General features: G+C 49.9%; 1 protein-coding gene and 1 pseudogene across 2 annotated transcripts in view; one reads left to right on the forward strand and one right to left on the reverse strand.

Annotated features, from left to right (window-relative positions):
* Positions 1–6,156: 6,156 nt before the first annotated feature.
* Positions 6,157–6,747, reverse strand: LOC103302998 (pantothenate kinase 3-like; annotated as a pseudogene).
* A 7,497-nt stretch (positions 6,748–14,244) lies between these two features.
* Positions 14,245–21,885, forward strand: part of SLC28A1 (solute carrier family 28 member 1) — a 31,508-nt gene continuing 23,867 nt past the window's right edge. For both annotated transcript variants that reach the window (XM_054713205.1, XM_054713206.1), the window contains exons 1-6: positions 14,245–14,340; positions 15,164–15,252; positions 16,432–16,523; positions 18,300–18,483; positions 19,991–20,132; positions 20,819–20,932. In XM_054713205.1, the coding sequence (XP_054569180.1) occupies positions 14,245–14,340; positions 15,164–15,252; positions 16,432–16,523; positions 18,300–18,483; positions 19,991–20,132; positions 20,819–20,932 (717 nt within the window). The remainder of the gene's footprint in view (positions 14,341–15,163; positions 15,253–16,431; positions 16,524–18,299; positions 18,484–19,990; positions 20,133–20,818; positions 20,933–21,885) is intronic.

A 21,885-nucleotide genomic window follows, 5' to 3' on the forward strand; every position in this document is an offset into this window, starting at 1 on the left:
TATAAGCTGCAGGCCTGACCCAACCTTGCAAGGTATTGTTTCTCAGCTGGGGCTATAGCTGCGTTTTCAATAAACCATTTCATTATACTATCAAGCCAATTGCTTCTGGACTATGGGGATCCTGACAAGATGAGTAACTGCCATAGGCATCAACCCATTACTGTACTGTAGTTGTGTTGCAAAGTGCATTCTCTGGTGATGTTTACAGCATTTCATAATTCCCTGGATATTGGTGGTGGAAGAGGTGTGATGGGTAAGGAAAGCAAATCTAAACCCAGAAGGGTCCATAACAGGCAAAAATAAAAATAAAAAAATTCCTGCCCTCTTAAAGCCACTGCGTGTAGATTGAGGGGAGCTCACCAATAGTGCAGGAGGAGGCATTGTGGGAGATGGAGTGAGCAATCCATATACATGGCTGTCCAGTGCCTTCAGAGACCTATTCTGGAGTGCCCACCCTATGATGGGGTGCTGCTGGCCATGCCTCACTCTGGCTGGGTGGACCCCAGTTCACAGGGGTAGCCTAGCCACCTGGATGCTGTAGCCAAGCATTTAGGCTCTCCCAGAGGCAAACCAGAGGGCCATGTCTCAAAGAGGTGATGGTTTTTGGCCAGAGCACCACTCGGTTCCAAACCCTGGGTTCTCTGCTGTATTTTTCTAGTCAGTACTTGCCACAAGCTTCATAGAGCATTCTGCTCTGTCTCAGACTCTTAAGTGGCTCCCCAGCATGCTTCAGACAGACAGACAGACATACACCTCATACATCATGGAATCTGCCACTGGGGGCAGAACCCTTTCTACTAAAGGCTTTCCCAGCTCTAGGCCCAACCCAAAGCTGGTAGCCTTTCTAGGTCAATCAGTAAGCGGGTTGGAGCAAGATGCCCCAGAGTGACTTTTTTTTTTTTTTTACTAGAATTGGGTCTCAGTGGTAAAATATTCAAAGTACAATAATTTGTTCCACATTATGGAAGAATATTCTGACCTTGGCCCCCAGGAACTTATCAGGGGGGTAGGCCTTTGCATTTTAATCCGGTTCATCTCCCACCTCTGATTCACAAAAGCCTTACAAGGCATTTAGGGAAACTGGAGATGCTGTCAGTGTGATGGGACTTAGCGGTGATGGGGTCAAGGTCCCTGTGAGCCAGGTGGTGGCACAGTGCTAGACAGCTAAGACATTCTGTATGTCGAAGCCAGGACAGCAGCAGAGTACTGCTTCCCTGCCAGATGAAGATGGCATGCTTCTGATGTTCTCTGTTCAGAATAGAGAAAAAAAATGAATTCACTAGATCAGAGGATTTATACCAAATGCCAGGAGCTGGATGGATTTGCTTTAGCAAGAAGACCACTCTGAAACAACACCTGCAATTGGAGTCATCGCTTTGGAAAGTTGACAGCGGTCCAAAGACCTGGTGTCTTGCACTGGCCAAGCTGAACTGTGGTAGGAATGGAATCACTGTGACTTCACTCTCAAGACTTTGGTAGTAACACTACTGTTTACACTTTCCCCAGGAATATGGTATTACTTTTGTTTTTTTGTTTGTTTTGTTTTTAAAATATATTTTATTGATTTTTCACAGAGAGGAAGGGAGAGGGATAGAGAGCTAGAAACATCGATGAGAGAGAGACATCGACCAGCTGCCTCGTGCACACCCCGCACCGGGGGATGTGCCCACAACCAATGTACATGCCCTTGACCGGAATCGAACCCGGGACCTTCCAGTCCATAGACCGACGCTCTATCCACTGAGCCAAACCGGTTTCGGCTGGTATTACTTTTGATTTACCATTTTGCTAGAGAGGGCAAATTCTAATGGCTTGCACTTGTCCTACTATAGTCACTCTTACCCCACAAACCAGAGGGCCATTGTGAGGTTTATACCTATAATACTGGTACATCCATTTCAACTATACACTCGGCCCCTGGTTGGCTTTGGGATTTCACGATAGCATAAAATTTGATCTATGAATGATCCATTGATTGGCAGACTACATGCTTTTCTATTGTTCCCAGAAACTGGCCTTAGCTTGGAGCCAGTGTCCTATAGAGGACACCCCTCCCCCCAGGTTGGGGTGTTTACCCTTTCCGTCTATAGTCCCCAGATAAAGGCCCAAACAGATCCCTTTGGGAAGGCTGCAAGAAAGGTTTACACTATATACCTAAGTGCTAAAATAACGTTTCTCTTCAAAGATACTTGACTTCCTCTCCATTGAAGGTCTGGAAATTAAATAGAAGATTTTGACTCTACCTTGGCATCTTGAGAAAGACCTGTTTGCCCACTCAGAAGTCCTCAGTCATGGCAATAACTAGGTATTATCTTAGGGGATGCCTGGTCTTTTTCATTCCTGGGACCCAGTGATTGATTAGCCACAGCTAGAGCTCTGGTTTTCATGCCTGTGTGCCTTATGATGACTCCCTACTTTGTTCCTCCTCCCTGTCTCTGCTGCTGAGACCAGGGAGCTCATTTTCACAGCAGCTCCCGGGCCTGGAGAGGAAAGCCAGCAGAGACTCGCCAGTTAATTTCTCATGGCAAGGAGCGAGACCGGCGGGTCCTGCCAGAGGATAGTGAGAGGGTGGATGGACTGGATGCATGCCAAGGACCCAATAAAGCATTCTTGTCTCCTGAAATCTGTGAGTTCCTGCCTTTCTTGGGTTTTCGGTCTTTTCATTTAATTTTGCATGCATGGTCAACATTTGGTTCAGATTTGTATTATTTAACAACCCCCACCACCCAAAAAACTCTGGTAAGCAATATAGATTACTGACTGACTGAGCTTCTACTTTGAATGTAGAATCTCTGGTGAGTGAACATATAAACAAATATAAAATAGAACCTGCACCAAAATTATGTTCTGCTATCTTGGTCAAATAGCCTTAAAGAAGTTCCCATAAAGTTTTCCTTTATTTTCTGACAATGTATCTAGTTCGTAGTTTCTTCTGGGTGTAACTCTTCTTTTCCTGCTCTAATTTTGCCTCACATCCCTGGGCTATTTTGAGTGTGGGTTCTGGTTACTAGCAGATCAACAGTATAGCGTGGGGCAGGTCTCCATTTTGCAACTCATGCCGTAGGTACCCCGGAGCTGATCAAACTCAGGGAGGCTGTCTCATTGACTAACTTACAAGAAAATGGAAATTGTACACCCAAAACCCACCACCTTGCTAATTTTTTAAAATATATCTTATTGATTTTTTACAGAGAGGAAGGGAGAGGGATAGAGAGTTAGAACATTCATGAGAGAGAAACATCGATCAGCTGCCTCTTGCACACCCCCTACTGGGGATGTGCCCGCAACCAAGGTACATGCCCTTGACCGGAATCGAACCTGGGAACCTTCAGTCCCCAGGCCGACGCTCTATCCACTGAGCCAAACCGGCTTCGGCACCTTGCTAATTTTTAATGAGAAATTTTAACCATCCAGGAAGCTGACACTAGTGTTTACCTAACAAGTAAATTCTTCCCTTCTTCTTCTGAGAGGGAAAGTTTAAGGCAAGCCACATTATTCGAAAGTTGTTTGTTGAGCTTAGAACAAATCAGACAAACCTCAGTTCAAATCCAGCTTTACTAGCCCTGTGAACTTGAACTTGTTGCTTAACCTCTCTGAACTGAGATGCCTCTTTTTTATTTTATTTATTTTTAAAATAATTCTTTATTGAAAGTATTCAATATGTCCTCCCCTTTCCCCCACTGACCCCCTCTAGCCCTTCCCACCCCCCACCCCAGTCCTTCATTGCCCCATTGTCTGTGGCCATGGGCCGTGGAGATGCCTCTTTAAAAAAAAAAAAAAATTATATATATATATATATATATTTTTAATTGATTTCAGAGAGAAGAAGGGAGTGAGGGAGATAGAAACATCAATGATGAGAGAGAATCATTGATCGGCTGCCTCCTGCATGTCCCCTACTGGGCATCAAGTTCGCAATCCAGGCATGTGCCCTGACCAGGAATCGAACCGTGACCTCCTGGTTCTTGGGTCGATGCTCAACCTCTGAGCCAGGCCCTCATTTTAAAAATATAATTTCACTAATACAGATCTATCCTATGTTCTGTATGTTCTCAGACAAGTTGGAGTTGGAATTAGTATTCCTGTGTACATAATAGTGAACAAAACAGACATATGCTCCTCCTTCATGGAGCTTACAGTCCAGGTGAAACAAACACACCAATACTTGTAAAATGGCAAATATAGTATTAAGTGCTACAAAGAGGAAAAATGGGAGAGAATACCAGCAGAGGGTTGGACGTACATTAGACTGGGGCTCTTAGAAGCTAATCTAAGGGAGTGACACTTGAGCTGAGATCTGAAGGACGTTGATCAGAGGATAGAGGAAACCATCTGTGCAATCGTACAGGACAGAATGGAAGCTTGGGTGGGTGGTGTGTGGTAAACAAGAGGACTGTGGTATTGCAGTGGGAGGTTCAGTCAGAGAGGGGCAGGGCCAGGCTCAGTTTGCATTGAGCCCTAAAAGCGGGGATGCATCAGTTAGGATCAGCTACAAGTGGAAATAATAGAGAAGCCCTCACATGACAGTGATCTTAAGCAAGAGAAAGTTGTTTCTTCTGTAGAAGTCTGTAGGCAACAGGAGAGCTGGGCGTGATCCATTTGGGGTGGGCATAGCGGCTGTAGAATGTCGTTGGAACCAAGGCTCCTCTCTGCTCTCTCCCGTCAACTCCAGCAAGAGAAATGATTGACCCCAAGTGCAACGTCATGAGTAGAAGAACTATAATGATATAGTTGTCAAACATCAGACAACTAAATTGTTGTTTGTATAGAGTCAACAGATAATGTCTATAGATAAATAAAAATAGTATCTATATTTATATTTATCAGCTGTCCGTCCGTCCATCCATCTACCCTATCATCTATTCATCCATCTGTCTGTCTGTCTGTCTATCTATCTATCTATCTATCTATCTATCTATCTATCTATCTATCTATCATCTACTTACTTACAGAGCTTACTACCAGAAGTGAAAAACAAGAACAGCTTGTTTGTAGTTGTCTGGGGTGGGGGTTAAGGAGATGGGACTGGTCTCCAGCTTTCTCAGCTCTGGTACTCCTGAGACTGCCCCGTGATGAGCTTCCATTGCCGGTCATTCATTTGGATTTTTCTTGAAACAGAAAGTTCTCCAGAGAGACCCACCTCCTCTGGCTTCAGAGATTGGATTGTATGCTATTCAACCAGGCAAATTGGAGCTTCATTGTTAAATTGCAAAGGCAAATACAAGATTGATGGAACTCAGCTAGACAGGAGTGTCTGTCAGCAGGAGGTGGTGGTTATATGGATGGAGCTTGCCTGGGTAGGGGGCACCTACTGACACCCAAAGGTCCTGGAACCTAGGAGGCACTGTCCTCTGACCTCAAAACTGATGTGGTTCAGAGATGGCTCTTTCCTGTTACTTCCAAAGGGCTTCAAGGGACAGCAGCTACCAGACACTCAGCCTCAGGGGACACACCACACACGAGGATGACCCTGGCACTTGCAGCGCATACCTGGATGGTAGAGTTATAACAGGACATGATTATATGGATTCCTGGGCTGAGGAAATGGCCGTCAACTCCTGTGGCCACTTTTTAAATTGGTTTCAGAGAGAAAGGGAGAGGGAGAGAGAAACATCGATGATGAGAGGAAATCATTGCATGGCTGCCTCCTGCATGCCCCCTTCGGGGGATTGAGCCCACAACCCCAGGCTTGTGCCCTTGACCAGAATTGAACCTGGGACCCTTCAGTCCCCAGGCCGATGCTCTATCCACTGAGCCAAAACAGCTGGGGCTGGCCACTGGTTTTTGATTATTTGAATAGCACATCCAGGCCCAATATGGGACATGTCCCTGTGGATTAAAACTGACATTTCTTTTTTCTTTTTTTTTTCTTTTTGTGTGTGTGAGAAAGCTCAACAACCAGAGGCTGTTTTGCATTTAAGGATTTAACACTGGCTATACAAAAGGGACAGCATTTCAGTTAGAAATACTTCACCTGTTACCAAGTTCTTGCTGCTAATATAGCAACATTTAGCATCTTACTATTTTGACATTTAAAAATCAGCAGGCATAGTGCTATTCTTTTATCCTTTGGTTCCCAGTGACAATGCAATAATAAGGCCTGCGGTTTTCAGTTCCTCTTGAATGACATTTATTAGCAGAGAGAAACCTGATGCTTTAGCTGAAATTTGGCAGCCCAAGAAGTACACCAACTGCTCCAAAGCGCCCCATGTGCTGAAAACAATGCTTTCAGTTGACCTTCTGACCAGTAATCCAGTGGATAGGCCAAGTTTCATCGAGAGAGTATTGACTCATAAGTTTCCAACAGTGACAGCTCTGTTTATTTTCTCATTAGCAGCACACGTTCCTGCCACACAACAAAGGTTACTGGTGATGGTAACGAAAGTAGCTCTTGCTAGATCTTCTTTACTAACAGATCCTTGCTTCCCCTTATAAATCACATTGCCAATCATATTGCCAAAACTAGATGCCACAGCCCAGCCCGGCAGGCCAAATCTCCCACAGTCTCCTGCATATCTCAGCTTGTCAGCTGTCAGCTTGGGTGCTGTCACCTTTGGGTGCCGTTTCACGAGCCTCTTTAAAACGTTCACAGCCAGCCAATAAGCCGCATAAGCCCAGAAAGGTACCCCCTCCAAGGCTTGTCCCAGTGCCTCGTTTATAATCGTCTTTGGAGTGGACTGCTCAAACACTGACTCTGAGCCAGTGTCCACTAAGGCACCTTTGGGCATCGCTCAGGTTCTGAGGCATCAGCACAGTAAGCGCACTCTGCTGCTATCTGTTTAGGGCCTGCAGTATTACTGTGTATGCCAAGCAGCAGGCGAAGTGCAAGCATGGGGTGGACACATCAGGTGACAGTTGCCTACAGTCTACCTCAGCCTGTTCAACTTCTCAATAGTTGCTCCATTTATGATGCTGGCTCCCCCTTATACACCTCCATGGAGGACAGGTGGGGGACATGGTGACCAGTACCTACCTCACTAATTGTTATGAGGGTTAATTGAGATACTGCAGAAAAAAGCTCTTTTTAAAAAATATATATCTTTTATTGATTTTTTTTTTTTTAACAGAGAGAAAGGGAGAGGGATAGAGAGTTAGAAACATCGATGAGAGAGAAACATCCATCAGCTGCCTCCTGTACACTCCCTACTGGGGATGTGCCTGCAACCAAGGTACATGCCCTTGACCGGGAATTGAACCTGGGACCCTTCAGTCCACAGGCCAACACTCTATCCACCGAGCCAAATCAGGTAGGGCGAAAGCTCTTCTCACAGCCTGGCACATACCAAGCTCTCAGGCATGAAGCCGTCAGCTGGTGCCATAGTTGTCACCATCTTCTGGAACCACAGGCTCCATCTCAGGGCCCACTCACACACTGCTCTTCTCCAAGCGGGGAGACCCGGGGCTTGTCCCTTCGCTCAGATGAGGCGGCTAACCAGCATCTCTGCTTCATCCCTGGAAATGGTCTCATCCTGTGGGAAATAGCACTGCCTCCCGGCCCACACGCTAGGCAGTGTTTAGCTCCCGTGTTGGGTCATGTTCTCCACAAACCGCCACTGTCATGGAGCTGAAGGGAATTGGATACAACCTTTGGAATAGTGACACTTGCTTCTACAGGCATAGCGAAATGAAAGGAGTGGTTCAATGGAAAGGAGTGGTTCCGAATGAGTCATGGTGTATGATTGCCAGGTCCACACAGGAGGGACACTTGGCACTAGTGAGAGATGAGGCCAGGCCTTTCCGTCTTTGGCACTGTTACCAGTGGAATTCCACCTGCGTGGAGGGAGCCAAGATATGCCTGGAAAGTTTCAATGTCTAGATGTGACACTCAGAGGTGTCCGTTTTTATTCTTCCTAACAATTGTGTTTAATTTGTGATGCCTCACTTGTCAGCACCTTCCTTATGGATACTTCTGGCCTGTGGGTAGATTTATTTTACCAGCTCCTCCCAGGGAGGCCTGAAGTCCTCTTCATGCAAACTTTTGTAAAAAATTTCTGGCTTTGCTGTAAGGCTCAGTGGGTGCCACACCAGACCACTTCTCTGACAGGGAGAGAAGATGGAGCAATCAAAGAATTATTTTTGCCTGTATAAATAACCAGCTTGTCAGCTGGGACTCAGTGTCAGGCTCTAAGCCAACAAAGCAATGGAAATCCAAATTAATAGCCCTACAGCCCTTCCCAGAGGCTGGAGGAAAATGGTGCACCTCAGATGGAGGATATGGCCTAAAAGTCATAAATGATATATTTGAACCCGAAGGGATGATGTGCATTAAGAACTACTTTGGTTTGTAGAACATCCTAACCTGGATCCGACTGAAAATGAAACATCTCAATCTCTCGTTATATAAAAAGCTAATGAAATAGAGAAGAAAGAAGGATAGAAAGTGAAATAACAAAGGGAATATTCTTCACAAAATAGTAACCAGTTAAATATTTTGAAACAGTGATCTCCTACCTGCTTGGGGAAAACTCCCCCTGCCTGGTGGCCTTGAACCCTCTTGGATGTGGGACCAGGTGTCCTTATGTCACCAGTCCTTTCTTTTCCCTCCCTCCCTCCCTCCCTCCCTCCCTCCCTCCCTCCCTCCCTCCCTCCCTCCTCTTCCTTCCTTCCTTCCTTCCTTCCTTCCTTCCTTCCTTCCTTCCTTCCTTCCTTTTGGAATGGAGAGGGAGGAGAGAGAGAAACATCAATGATAAGAGAGACTCATTGATTGACTGCCTCCTGCATGCCCCACACTGGGGATTAAGCCCACATCTGGTCATATGCCCTGACCAGGAATCAAACCATGACCTCCTGGTTCATAGATCAACGTTCAACCACTGAGTCACGCTAGCTGGGCACCAGCCCTTTCTTGTTGGCTGAGATAGAGATGAGCCCCAGACCCATTCTTTCATTTTGTATTAGATAAGGGCCATTTGTGCCCATCTGTTCTCCGTGAACAGAGTCAAGGGGTGGACCATATCAGGGGACACTTGGATAGTCATGCCAAGCAGCCATGGCAGGGGTGTTCGACCTTTTGGGTATTGGAGAGAATGACAAGGTCATATTCCTGCAACTTTTTGTCCAGTGCTTGGACACATGAATCAATGCAATGAAAGAGACCTCACCTGTGAAGAGCCAAGACATGAGTGTGGGCAAGATTGTGAAAAGAAAATAGATTGTTGAACACCCTTTCCGATGATGGTTGCCTCTTACAGCCCTGAATGTTTCACTCACCACTTACAAACATATCCTCTTTATTGTATCAAAGCCTGGCAAGGAGAAGGGTTTCTTTCCCATGCCTTGGCCAAGAGTTCCCTGGAAACAGGAAGTGGCCCCAAAGAACTAAACCCAGAAACAGGTAAGTGGTTGCCTCTAAAGAGTGGGCCAGGCATGGGAGAGGTGGAGCAGCCTCTTCATTATAAATCCAAGTGCTATTTTGTTTTGATTGGAAAGGAAATATACACTGAGTGGCCAGGTTATGATGATCTCTGAACGCATCATAATCTGGCCACTCAGTGTATATCCTATAGAATAAAAGGCTAATATACAAATTGTCCCCTCGACCAGGAGTTGGACCACCAGGCAGGCAGGCCAACTGCCCATGTCCCCTCCCCCTGGCCAGTCTGGCCAGACCCCACCCATGCACGAATTCATGCACCGGGTCTCTAACACACACACACACACACACACACACACACACACACACACACACACACAGAGTGGCCAGATTATTATACGTTCAGAGATCATAATAATCTGGCCACTCAGTGTATATGTATATTTATTCCTTGTCTTCCTCTGCCTGGATCAGACCCAGGCCTCACTCTACCATCTGGTGGGTGGGGTAGGCCTCAGAGCTAAACATCTCAGGAACGGCCTCCTCAGGAAACAGGCCACGGGGGATCAAGTAATGCACTGAGTGCTGAGGTCACACAGCTGGATGGGGCAGAGCCAGGACCCCTGCGGTCCTCCAGCTCTTGGTCTTTCCCTGGTGGCCTCAACTCAACCCACCCAGCCTCCTGACTGCCCAGCCTGTGGCTTTCAGCCGAATACCACCTGAAAAGAGATCTGGTGCCTGACCTCAGTGGCTCAGTGGTTGAGCGTCGACCTATGAACCAGGAGGTCACAGTTCAATTCCTGGTCAGGACACATGCCAGGGTTGCGGCCTCAATCCCCAGTAGGGGGCATGCAGAAGGCAGCTGATCAATGATTCTCTCATCATTGATGTTTCTATCTCTCCCTCTCCCTTTCTCTCTGAAATCAATAAAAATATGTTTAAAAAATAAAGAGCATCTGGCTTCTGGGGGCCAGGGTCACTCCTGGTCACTCCTCCTTGCATGGGGGCAGCAGAGGAGAAGCACAGGGTCTCCTGGCCTGGAGGAGGAGAATATGCCAAGACATCTCTGAGATGGGACTGTGGCAGTGATGACACCTGCCGGCCTGAGGGTGCCTGGCTGTCTGCCAAACACCCACCAGAATTAGCTTACTTACTCCTCATGAATATTTAAGAGGCAGGTACGATTACCCACCCCCACTGTGTTACAGATGAGGAAACGGGCTGACTTGGAGAGACAGGAATGAATCCAGAGCTTTAACCTTTTGCACTCGGATGTCGAGATTAAAATTACTCTTTGAAGGTATCAATAATTTGAAATATAAAAAAAATCCAAATAAGTAAGTTTGTATGAAAAGAAACTCCAGTTTTTTATTCTACTGCCGCGCTTTGTAAAATCTGGGGTATTTAAAAAATTAAATCCCAAGTAGAATAAAGGAATCGAGAAAAAAGCCAGCGAGTGCAAAGGGTTAAGCTCCACGCTCAGGGTTTTATCTCATGACACACAGCCTAGTAAGTCCTTGCTTTGGAGATTAGGGCACATTAAAAGGTCAAGGTGCCTGGCCGGTGTGGCTAAGTGGTTGAGCATCAACCTATGAACCAGGAAATCATAGTTTGATTCCAGGCCAGGGCACATTTTTGGGTTGTGGGCTGGATCCCCAGTGTGGGATGTGCAGGAGGCAGTGGATCAATTATTCCCTCTCATCATTGATGTTTCTATCTCTCTCTCCCTCCCTCTTCCTCTCTAAAACCAATTAAAAAAATACTTTTAAGAAAGAGATCAAGGTCGTAAGCTGCAATATCGGGAATGCTTTGAAACAAGCTTGGCTGCTTCTGGATGTGTTGTGCTTCCAGGCTCTCGTCTGTCTGGACACCAAGAGAGGAGGGGAGAGGGCAGAGAGAAGGGAGGGAAGGGGGAGAGGTTAGAAGCAGGGAGAGGTTAGAAGGGGACCGAGGCAGAGAAACAGGTTCAGTCCCCTCTGCCTCGACTGTGACTTACTTGATGAGGCCCCACCGTGAGGGCAGCTCCGCCCACCCTCGCGGAGGCTGCACACAGAGGCAGGTGTCCCTCTCCGGACACACCAGATGACGTCACGGTCACTGAGTTTACAATTGCTGACCTGTAATACATAGTCAGCCAGATATTTCCCCAGCAAAATGCGTTTATTTGGAAACAACAAAGAATTGCAATTCAGGGCAGGGGGCCTAATAGCAAACCATTGGAAGTTCCGACAAAGGAGAGGAAATTCTTTTGTAGAAGAGGAATTCCGGAAAGCTAAGATAAACAGAGACCTCTTCCTGCTGGGCTGCAGGGACCAAGCGCCTTAGAGCTCTCCCTTCTGGCCTCCCAACTTCATTTTAAATGGGGTTTCTGTGTATTACTTTTTACAGAATCAGGCAGCACATTGCCCCCCCACCCCGTCCCCCCCACCCCACACACACACAGAGTGGGGAGGACAGAGTGTGGCTTTCTGCCCAGGAAAGCAAGTTTGCAAAAAAGCTGGTATAGTCTGAGCCCCTTTTGTAAAATGAATAACATTTCATAGTATTCACTTAAGAAAAAAGTCTGGACCAAAATGCCACAAACTCTGTGGTGATTCATCTCTGGAAGTTTCACATTAGAGGAATTTTTAACTTCCTTTGTTTTGTATATTTCTATAACGTTTAAATGTTTAACAGTGCTCATGTTTTGGTAATCAGAATGACAGACAAAAATTTTTTTTTCCTTTTTCTTTAAATATATATATAAATTGATTTCAGAGAGGAAGGGAGAGAGAGAAGGAGATAGAAACATCAATGATGACAGGGAATCACTGATCAGCTGCTTTCTGCATGCCCCACACTGGGCATGTGCCCTGACTAGGAATCGAACTGTGAACTCCTGGTTCATAGGTTGACGCTCAACCTCTGAGCCATGCCAGCCAGGCAACAAAAAGTTTTTAAAAAGAGGGGTACCCTGCCCTCCTTCCATCAATCTCCAGTTTTTTCCGAACAACCAGCACGTGCAGGAATTGCACTCTGCTACTAGGTAGTGTTCATGTGTCATAAAAGGTTTTGTCCTGAGTGTGTGTGTTTAATTATTAAAGAGATGTAAATCCTGTCAGATAAGTTTAATGATTAGATTGAGGATTGAAACACTAAAGGGTTTGTCCCTTGACTTTGCACATGGTTGCTTAGGTATCAAAGAGAAAAATGGAACAAAAGGGCAAATTGTGTGATTTTGTTTTGTGCGTAGGATGTTTAGACCTGAAACACTTTTACCATCTGTGACAGCTGCACTGCGTCCTTTCTCTTCAAGCTCAGGAAAACAGATTGCTGTTACAATTACTGATTGAGTGAGAAAGGGAGACTGGATAAGAGGTAAAATGAAAGGTAAGGTGCAGGGTCTGAGACACTGAGTAGCACTGAGGGCAGGGGGACAAGGAGGCCACAGGAGGGGCCGTGGGAAGGATGAGAATAATCAGGGTGGGCTTCCTGGAAGAGGTGGGAGTGTTTGGGAGCAGAAGAGAGTGGAGAGGAGGGCATCTCAGAGGAGGAAGACAAATTAAGTAAGAGGGCCGAATTCAGTGGGTCAGGCCTAGTGTGGGGCCCACTTGCCCTGTTCCCCATTTCCCTGAAAGAGGTTGGGGTCCCTGCCTTTGCTGTGACCAAGCTGGGTGGGAAGCCCAACCTACGCCAAATCTGAACTCTGCCCAGGAATTCCCACTAAAATGAGAACGCAGGCCAAAGTGCAAGCAGGTTGCACCCAGCCTGTCCTCACAGAAATCCACGCCGCCGCCTGTGCCTGAGCGTGGCTTGTTCACCACAAATAGGTGAGTAGGAAGAGGATCCTGCCTCCCCCTGTGCGGCTGTGTGTGTGTGTCTGTGTGTGTGTGTGTGTGTGTGTGTGTGTGTGTGTGTGTGTGTCTGTGTGTGCACGGGTAGGTGGGCTTCCCTCTGGGTGCATGTCCACAGCTGTTCCTGCTCTTGTGTGCACACCTCTGGGTCTGAGCTTCACCGGGCTGCTGTTTGGATAGTGTAGCTTGCCACCCAAGGGAAAGGAAAAGAGAGGGAACAGAAGTGGGGAGACATGGGGTCTCATACTTACAGGTGAGTTTAAGTCTATGAACTGAGCTTCAGTTAAAAAAAAAAAAAAAGGAAAGGAAGAAAGAGGACTATATTGGCTCTTGTCATTGAGAAGTCCAGGGGTAGGGCTGATTTCAGGGACAGTTGGGTACAGGGACCAGAATGAAGTCTTCAGGGCATTGTGTCTCCACCTTTCAGAGGTGGAACAGTACAATACAATGAAAATATCACTTAATGGCAATGGTGGGTGTTGTTGTTGTTGTTTTTAATAATGTATTTTTATTGATTTCAGAGAGGAAGGGAGAAGGAGAGGGGGAGAGAGAGAGGGAAATATCAATGATGAGAGAGAATCATTGACTGGCTGCTTCCTGCACGTCCCACATTGGGGATCGAGCCCGCAACCTGGGCATGTGCCCTGACCGGGAATCGAACCGTGACCTTCTGGTTCATAGGTCGACGCTCAACCACTGAGCCACGCAGTGGCAATGGTTTTAACGTATTGTGGGGAGCGTTGAAAGCTAGGGCCTCTCTTCACAAAAATACCTGTATCAAGTACACATACGTGTTACACAGAATTCCTTCCTCCTCCTCCCTGTGCAGTGGGCAGGCTTTCCCTGTTTCTGCCTGGCCTCGTGGGTTTCTGAGAAGTGAGCACAGGAAGGGATGCCTTCCGCTGTCCCTGGAGAGTCACGGCCATGCCCCCAGCCATGGTGAGGGTTGGGTTCTGGGATGGTAGGAGCTACGCTAGGTGTCTGGTCCCCCCTGCTAGCCCTCTCCCTTCCCATCCACCTTCCTTCCGCAGGCCCCTCCCTGGCCGCCCCCTTTCAGCTTTGGGCCTCACTCTGTTTTTCAGCTGGAAGGTCTGGCACATGGAGGACAACACACCCAGACCCAAAGAGTCCATCTCTCTCGCATCCGTGGCCAACGGTCTGGACAACATGGGGGCTGAGCTCTCGGAAAGCCTGGTCTGTCCCCTCCCCAGCCCCATCTTGGTCCCCTGGTGGGAAGGGCCTTTGTTCACCATCTTCCTCTCCTTCCCCCACCCCACCCACCCCAGTGTGCTGGCCTCCTCAGCGCAGAGCAGCCCCTTATTTCACTTCTTAAACACGTGTGTGCCCACCATGTGCCCGCAGGGCGTGCCCTAGTCTGAAAGGTCAGGAAGGTCTCAACAAGGAGGAGCCATCGGGCTGCGAGTTAAAGGATGAGAAGGAGAAAGCACGTGGGGGTCGGGGTGGCGTGGGGGTCGGGGTCCCTGAGGAAGTCTCAGCCTTTGAGGAGCTGGCAGGCTTGTCCTTGCTCTGGAACGGCCAGGTCAGGCCCCACCACCCAGAACTCTGGAGCCTAAAATGACACCCTCTTCCCCCCCACAAATCCCCTCCCCTTCACCACACGGCACAACCCAGGATGCACCTTTCACATTGTAATTTGCAAGAGTAACCCCCCTACATGTCAGATCCCAACTCCACAGACTGTGAGGCTATTGGTGTCCTGGGGCTTACGCGACCAGGTGGCCCTGCCTGGGACTCCCCACCAGCCACAGCTCAGGCACAGCTGAGTGTTCCTCCCTAGCACAGAGCCCAGCACACAGTAGGTGCTCAATGCATGCTCTGCAGAATTTAAGTTGCCCTCCGATTACTTCCTGTGCAAAAGCCCAGCCCCCACCCCGGCCCACTCCCGAGGTGCCTGTGGGCACACTCGGTGGCAGCCAGGGCCTCTCCCATCCTGGGCCCCAGCTCTAGTTCTCACTTGGGGTGGCAGAGACACTGTGGTCCTCTCTGCTGGCTTTAGGAGGAAGGCCAGACCCCGGGCAGCGACTTGAGCCCTGCAGAGGGCAGGAACAGTTCGAGCAAAGCCAGCCAGGAGCCCTTCTCAGCAGGGTAAGTGGTCTCCAGGAGGGGACGCGGGCTGGGTAGGGGAGGAAGCCACCACGGGGAGCAGGGGTGGGAGCGTGCTCCCTGCCAGGTAGAAAGGCGACTCCCTGTATCTTTGTTGAAGGAAGGAGAAAACACGATTTAGCCCATGAATGTGCTCTGCTGGCCTCTGCCTCAGAGGCAAGCCAGGCCCGAGGCTCCCAACCTGCTGTGAAGCCGCCAGAGTGAAATCCCATTGGGAACCCCAAAATGTGGTTTCACTTGGACGGGACCCCCAAACCAGACTGGCCCCCCCCTCTTAATTATTCAGTCTCTGGGCAACTTGGGGGACCTCGAGGCTTAGTTTGAAAAGCCCTGGCCTTGGCCAGCCCCCTCTTCTCACAGGGGGCAGCTGAAGCCCAGAGAAGGAAAGGGATGGGCCCAGGTCACACAGGCAGCAAGTAGGAGCCTAGAACTGGGCCTCCCAAATACCTAGGCCCGCTGGGGTCCTCACTGGCCAGTCCTGAGTTGAGGAGAACAGGAGGCGGGGGTTCCATCTGTCTGTCTTAGAGCAAGATTGGGGAAGATGCACTTAGGAGGTGGGAGATGGGACAGAGAGAGGGGAGAGAGGGTCCTTAAAGCAGCAGCTGTGCAGCCTGTGAGACCCCCGAGGCTATTCAGATTGCAGCCTCCACTGCAGGGATAGGCCAGTGACCAAATGACCAGGCAAGACCTGGCATTGCCCTGGGCCTGGAGGGCAGTGGGCCACAGCTGCTGGCATACAGTGGGCTGTTCCCATATCTCCGAGGGGAGCCGCTGACTCAGCGAGCAGTGTCCCGGGTCCCAAGGCAGTAAATGCAGAGATGGGAGCCTCTCCCCCCTGCTCCATGGGGCGGGAGGGAGGCGGCCGGAATGATCTGTGCATGCGGTTTGGTAGCTGTTTGCTGGAGAGTTCTTCCTGCTGGCAGGTAGCTCCCCTCCAGGCCTGCAGGCAGGGTTATCCCTGGGGTGGTGCCGAGTGCCTGAGCCTTTCCTCCCTGCGCTCTGGGCTGGGGTTGCTCTTCAGCGCTGTGGGATGTCAAGGCCCGGGCCTGGCTCACCCCATGTCACCCTTTTATTGGAGCGGCTTCCACCTGGAGGTGTTGAGGATCCCCATGGGGACGGGAGTCTGGGGGCCACTTGTGGAGCCTCTGGTCTTCTCCCCAGGAGGAGCCTGCAGGCCGCCCTGAGAGTGAGGCGCTTCTGCAGGGAGCACACACAGCTGTTTCGATGGATCTGCACAGGCCTGCTCAGTACCGGTGAGCCTGGGACCGACCCCCCCACCACCCCAATCCCCCCCCCGACCCCCCATGTCAGCCACCTCCACCCCAGCCACCCATGTCTCAGGGCAGGGTCGTTCACTTACCCAGTAATTCAACAGAGCTTTGCTGAGCGCCAGCTGGGACCAGCGCCCATGCCGGAAGCAGGGTCGGCAGAATTAAGGCAGACCAGACCTTGTTCCCAAGGCACTCTGATCAGTAAGGGAGAGGGCAACAACCATGTCCACGTAGCGCAGCGTGCCATCTGGGAGCACCAAGGAAGGATGGGGGTGATCAGGGAGGACTTCCAGGAGGAGGTGGCACCTGAGTCTCACAGGTCGAGCAGGAGTTGGCCAGGTGGAGGGGAAGGACCATAAGGAGTGAGAGGCACTCCAGGCAGAGGAACCCCAGGAGCAAAAGTGAAAGGGGACAGGGTGTGGATAGGGAGCTGATCAACAGTCTAGTGTGGCTAGAGGGTAATGTTCTGGACAAGGAGCCAGAGGGTGAGGCTGGACAGATGAGAAAGGGCTGATATTGTGTCGATGTAAGAACATCCAAACCTGTAGAGAGTTTTTATGATACTTTATTGGAGCCAAACAGAGGATAGGCCTGCAAGCAAGATCTCAACAGACTGAGACAAACACTTCTGAGACTAATCGTTTGCAGTTTCTTTTATGCATTTGAGATTAAGGAGGGAACGCAAGGACGATTACCTAAACGTGGGAGAAAGCCAAGTGCAGACCCTCCAACTAATACCCTCCAACTAGTCTGGTAGCTGAGCGGGTGGGGTAGAGCTTACACTGACAGTGCTTCATCCATCCCACATCTTTTATCCAATGGAAAGGCTACGCGTATCTTCTCATTCTTCAAGAGCCCTGGCTTTTGAAACTCAGAAGCCAGGGAGAGATATTTCCCCTCTGCTATCTACTCTCTTTTCTTTCTTTAAAAAAATTTTTTTTATTGATTTCATAGAGAAAGGGAGAGGAAGAGAAAGATAGAAACATCAATGATGAGAGAGAATCATTGATCGGCTGCATCCTGCACTGGGGATCAAATCCGCAACCCAGGCATGTGTCCTGACTGGGAATCAAACTGTGACCTCCTATTTCACAGGTCGACGCTCAACCACTGAACCACACCGGCCAGGCTCATATTCCTTTCTGGAGGCACAGCACAGACTGATTTAACTCCTCAAGGGGGAGGAGGGCAAAGGGGGAAAAGGAGATTCCAGGAAGAAAATGTCACTGATTAATACTTCAGAGTGGGATCCTTCCTGGAACACCTGACTTATTTACCTCTGTCCTCTGTGGAACCCAGTTAGCTCTGGAGCAGGGGTCCTCAAACTACGGCCCACGGGCCACATGCGGCCCGCCGAGGACATTTATCCGGCCCGCTGGGTGTTTTTGCCGCCACTGCCTGTCCTGCTTAGCAGCCGACTTAGCAGTGTGCGTAGGAATTTGTTCATAGTTTTTTTTTTTAACTATAGTCCGGCCCTCCAACGGTCTGAGGGACAGTGAACTGGCCCCCTGTTTAAAAAGTTTGAGGACCCCTGCCTTATACACACTCTATCAGTTAACTCAGTAACAACCCTCAACACAGGAGGGATGATTGGTTCTCACTTCCAGGTGAGGAACTGAGGCTCAGAGGGGTTGGGTGAAATTCCTGCCTTCCAAGTTCCAGATTGGGTAGTTGGAGCCAGAGGGCGGGGCTTCAGGGACCCGAAGGGACCCATGTCATCACTGACCCCCTTCTCGTACTTTCCCCTCCCACTCCCAGCGTTTGCGGCCTTCCTGCTGATTGCTTGCCTCCTGAATTTCCAGAGGGCCCTGGCCCTGTTTGTCCTCACCTGTGTGGTCCTGGCCTTCTTGGCCCACGGCCTGTTGAAGAGGCTGCTGGGACCAAAACTGCGGAGGTGTGCCACGCCTCTGAGGCATTCCCGCCTGAGCCTCTGGTTGAAGAGGTGAGTGAGCTCACAGCCCCCAGGTGGGGCGGGGTGAGAAGGAGTGGGGCACAGAGGCTGAGGGCCTCTGACTCAGCTCCTGGGGCACAGCCAGGGCTGGGTGAGCAGGGCCTCGGCCCATCCCACCGGCCAGTTCCTGTGCCATGGGGAGCGTGCTCCACCCTGCTTGCCTTTTGGAAGCCCCAGGGCAAGCGTGGCTGGGTGGCTTCAAAGGTGGCAGCAATCTTTGTGGAGATTTGCCAGTTCCTGGCTGGTTCTCTGCCCCAGTTACAACAGCTGACTGACAGCAGAGAACAGGACTCAACAGTTTCCTAAAGTGAGAGATCCCAGCTCATCCCGGCAGGGAGGGCCCATATCATTGCCTCCTATCAGATCACCGGGGACACGTGTGAGACATGTAGCTGCGGGGTGACCACCCTGGAGTCTGAATCAGCAGGCTGGGCTGGGGTCCAGGTGTCATTACTTTCAGGTAGCCCTCAGGGGATTTTGTTGTTGTTGTTGTTGTTGTTAATCCTCACCCAAAGATATTTTTTCCATTGATTTTCAGAAACTAGAAGGGAGAAAAGGAGGGAAAGGGAGAGGGCAACGGAAAGGGAAAGGGAGAGAAAGAGAAAGAAATATCGATGTAAGAGAGACACACTGATTGGTTGCCTCCCGCACACACCCCGACTGGGACCGGGGATCAAACCTACAACCCATGTAGGTGCCCTTGACTATGAATTGAACCTGAGACCCTTCAGTCCACAGGCCGATGCTCTAACTCATGAGCAACACCGTCCAGGGCAACAGGGAATTTTTTAAAAATTTTATTTTATTGATTTTTCACAGAGGAGAAGAGAGGGATAGAGAGTTAGAAACATCAATGAGAGAGACACATTGATCAGCTGCCTCCTGCACACCCGCTACTGGGGATGTGCCCGCAACCAAGGTACATGCCCTTGACCAGAATGGAACCTGGGACCCTTCAGTCCGCAGGCCGACGCTCTAACCACTGAGCCAAACTGGTTAGGGCAACAGGGAATTTTTTTTAAAGTATATTTTTATTGATTTCAGAGAGGAAGGGAGAGGGAGAGAGAGAGAAACATCAATGATGAGAGAGAATCCTTGTCCACCTGCCTCCTGCACGCCCTCTACTGGGGTTTGGGCTCGCAAGCCGGGCATGTGCCCTGACCAGGACTCAAACCCTGACCTCCTGGTTCATAGGTCAGCACTCAACCACTGAGCCATGCCGCCGGGCCTAACAACACATACAGAGTATATAATGGTGGGATCTGATTTCACTGTATTTAGTATTTAGTCCTCTCCCAACCCTGAGAAATGGGGAGCCTTTAGCCTCCTTTTCCCAGTGAGGAAATTAGACTCAGAGAGGCTAGGTGGTTTTCCTGAAGTCACACAGCTCTCTCTCCTCCCACCAGCCCTGAGTGTGCTTTCTGTGGAGCCCAGGTGGTCTACTGTGTGGGGTTGGGGAAGATGCTGAGGGTGATGTCTTTCTGCCTTTCCCCTGCAGGGGTCTAGCCCTCGCTGCTTTCCTGGGCCTGGTCCTGTGGCTGGCTCTGGACACCGCCCGGCGGCCTGAGCAGCTGGTGTCCTTTGCAGGAATCTGCGTGTTCATCGGCATCCTCTTTGCCTGCTCAAAGCATCACCACGCAGTGAGTGCTTAGTTGTCAGGCGTGAGTGGGGCTCAGCCCTTTCTCTCCCTCTGCCTCCTTGGTGATGCAACCACCCTAATATCAGGACCCCTCCTGGTTTCACAGTGTGGCTAACACCTCACCTTCCTCCCCACCCCCCCCCCCACCCCCCCCCGGCTCCAGCCAAGCTTCCCAGAGATCCTGATGCACACCTGGGTTTGGGGGTCACCACTAAGGAATCATTAAATGCTGAGAGGCATCCAGCTCCCTGCTGCTGGAGTGAGGGCTTTGACAGAGGGGGATTAGGGTAGCAGGGGCCCTGCCTATGGAGGAGGAATGGGGGGAGGGTCCAGGCAGACGGAGGTTACACTGAGACCAGACCCCAAGGCCACAACTCTGCCCACCCAGCGATGACCTGGGACCAAGTGCCATGGCATGCCCAAGGCTTACCTGGGTCCTCGGTTAGACCTGCCCACTTCTGCCTGCTGCCCCAGTCTCACTGCCGCCAAGGGTGTGGCCTATTATGAACTCCAGGGAGGATGTGACCACTAGCAATAGGTCCAACCTCTGGCTAGGTCCAGCCCTGTCCTGCAGGCAGGCCAAAGCCCCTCAGAGCAGCCCCTGGCCTCTGCTCTCACCCCACCCTGTCCCCAGTGGATCGCCCCCGGGGAGCTGAGCTCATCAGGTCCTTTCTGTATCGGCGGCAGGTGTCTTGGCGGGCCGTGTCCTGGGGTCTTGGGCTACAGTTTGTACTTGGCCTCCTTGTCATCAGAACAGAACCTGGATTTATTGCGTTCCAGTGGCTGGGCGACCAGATCCAGGTGTGTACATGGAGCCCGGCTTCCCAGGGCATCTTGGGTGCCAGGGGATGGAGGAGACGCCATTCTGTTGGGGGACAGTGGGAGGTGAGGCCTCAGAGAGGGAGTGGGACCAGGGTGGTTGTGTGTAGTGGGCCCCAGACCAAGCAGGCAGCTGGGGGCTAGCCTGTGCAGCTGGTACTTCCCTCCGTCCCGGTGCCCCCAGACAGACTCAGAGGCTGGGTCTGATTCGGGAGAAAGGCATGCGGTCCTCGGCAGTCATCAGTGATGTGGAATTTATAATGGGAGTGCTTAAAAAATTGCAAATGATTTACTTTGTGTATGTGTGTGTTTAAAGACAATGTTTAGTTTATTGAAGTTACACTTTTTAAATTTCATTTTTTATTGTAGTAAATACACATAACATAACAGTTACCAATTTAACCATTTTTATTTTTTAAATATGTTTTTATTTATTTCAGAAATTAAGGAAGAGGGAAAGAGAGATAGAAACATCAATGATGAGAGAGAATCATTGATTGGCTGCCTCCTGCATGCCTCCTACTGAGGATTGAGCCCGCACCTAGGCATGTGCCTTGACCGGAATCGAACCTGGGACTCTTCAGTCTGCAGGCTGACGCTCTATCCACTGACCAAACCGGCTAGGGCCCATTTTAGCCATTTTTAAATGTCATTGAGTTTATTCACATTGTTGTGCAATCATCATGACTTACTTTGTACAATGTGAATTACGGAGGACAAAAGGTTAATCCTGTACTCAGCCCTGACACACACATTTCCACGTGCCCTGGAGGAGAAAGCCCTGCGTGTCCGGGCTCTGGCTCCGTGTGGGTGTGGAGGGGAGGAGACAGAGCTGCTACTCCAGTCGTGTCCCCCATTTTATAGATGGGGACGCCGAGGCCTGGATAGGAGGAGTGACTTGTCCCTGCAGCCGCAATGCAAGTTCTGGACCTAAA

This window comes from Eptesicus fuscus, chromosome 25 (assembly GCF_027574615.1).
Source record: "Eptesicus fuscus isolate TK198812 chromosome 25, DD_ASM_mEF_20220401, whole genome shotgun sequence".
Lineage (NCBI taxonomy): Eukaryota > Metazoa > Chordata > Mammalia > Chiroptera > Vespertilionidae > Eptesicus > Eptesicus fuscus.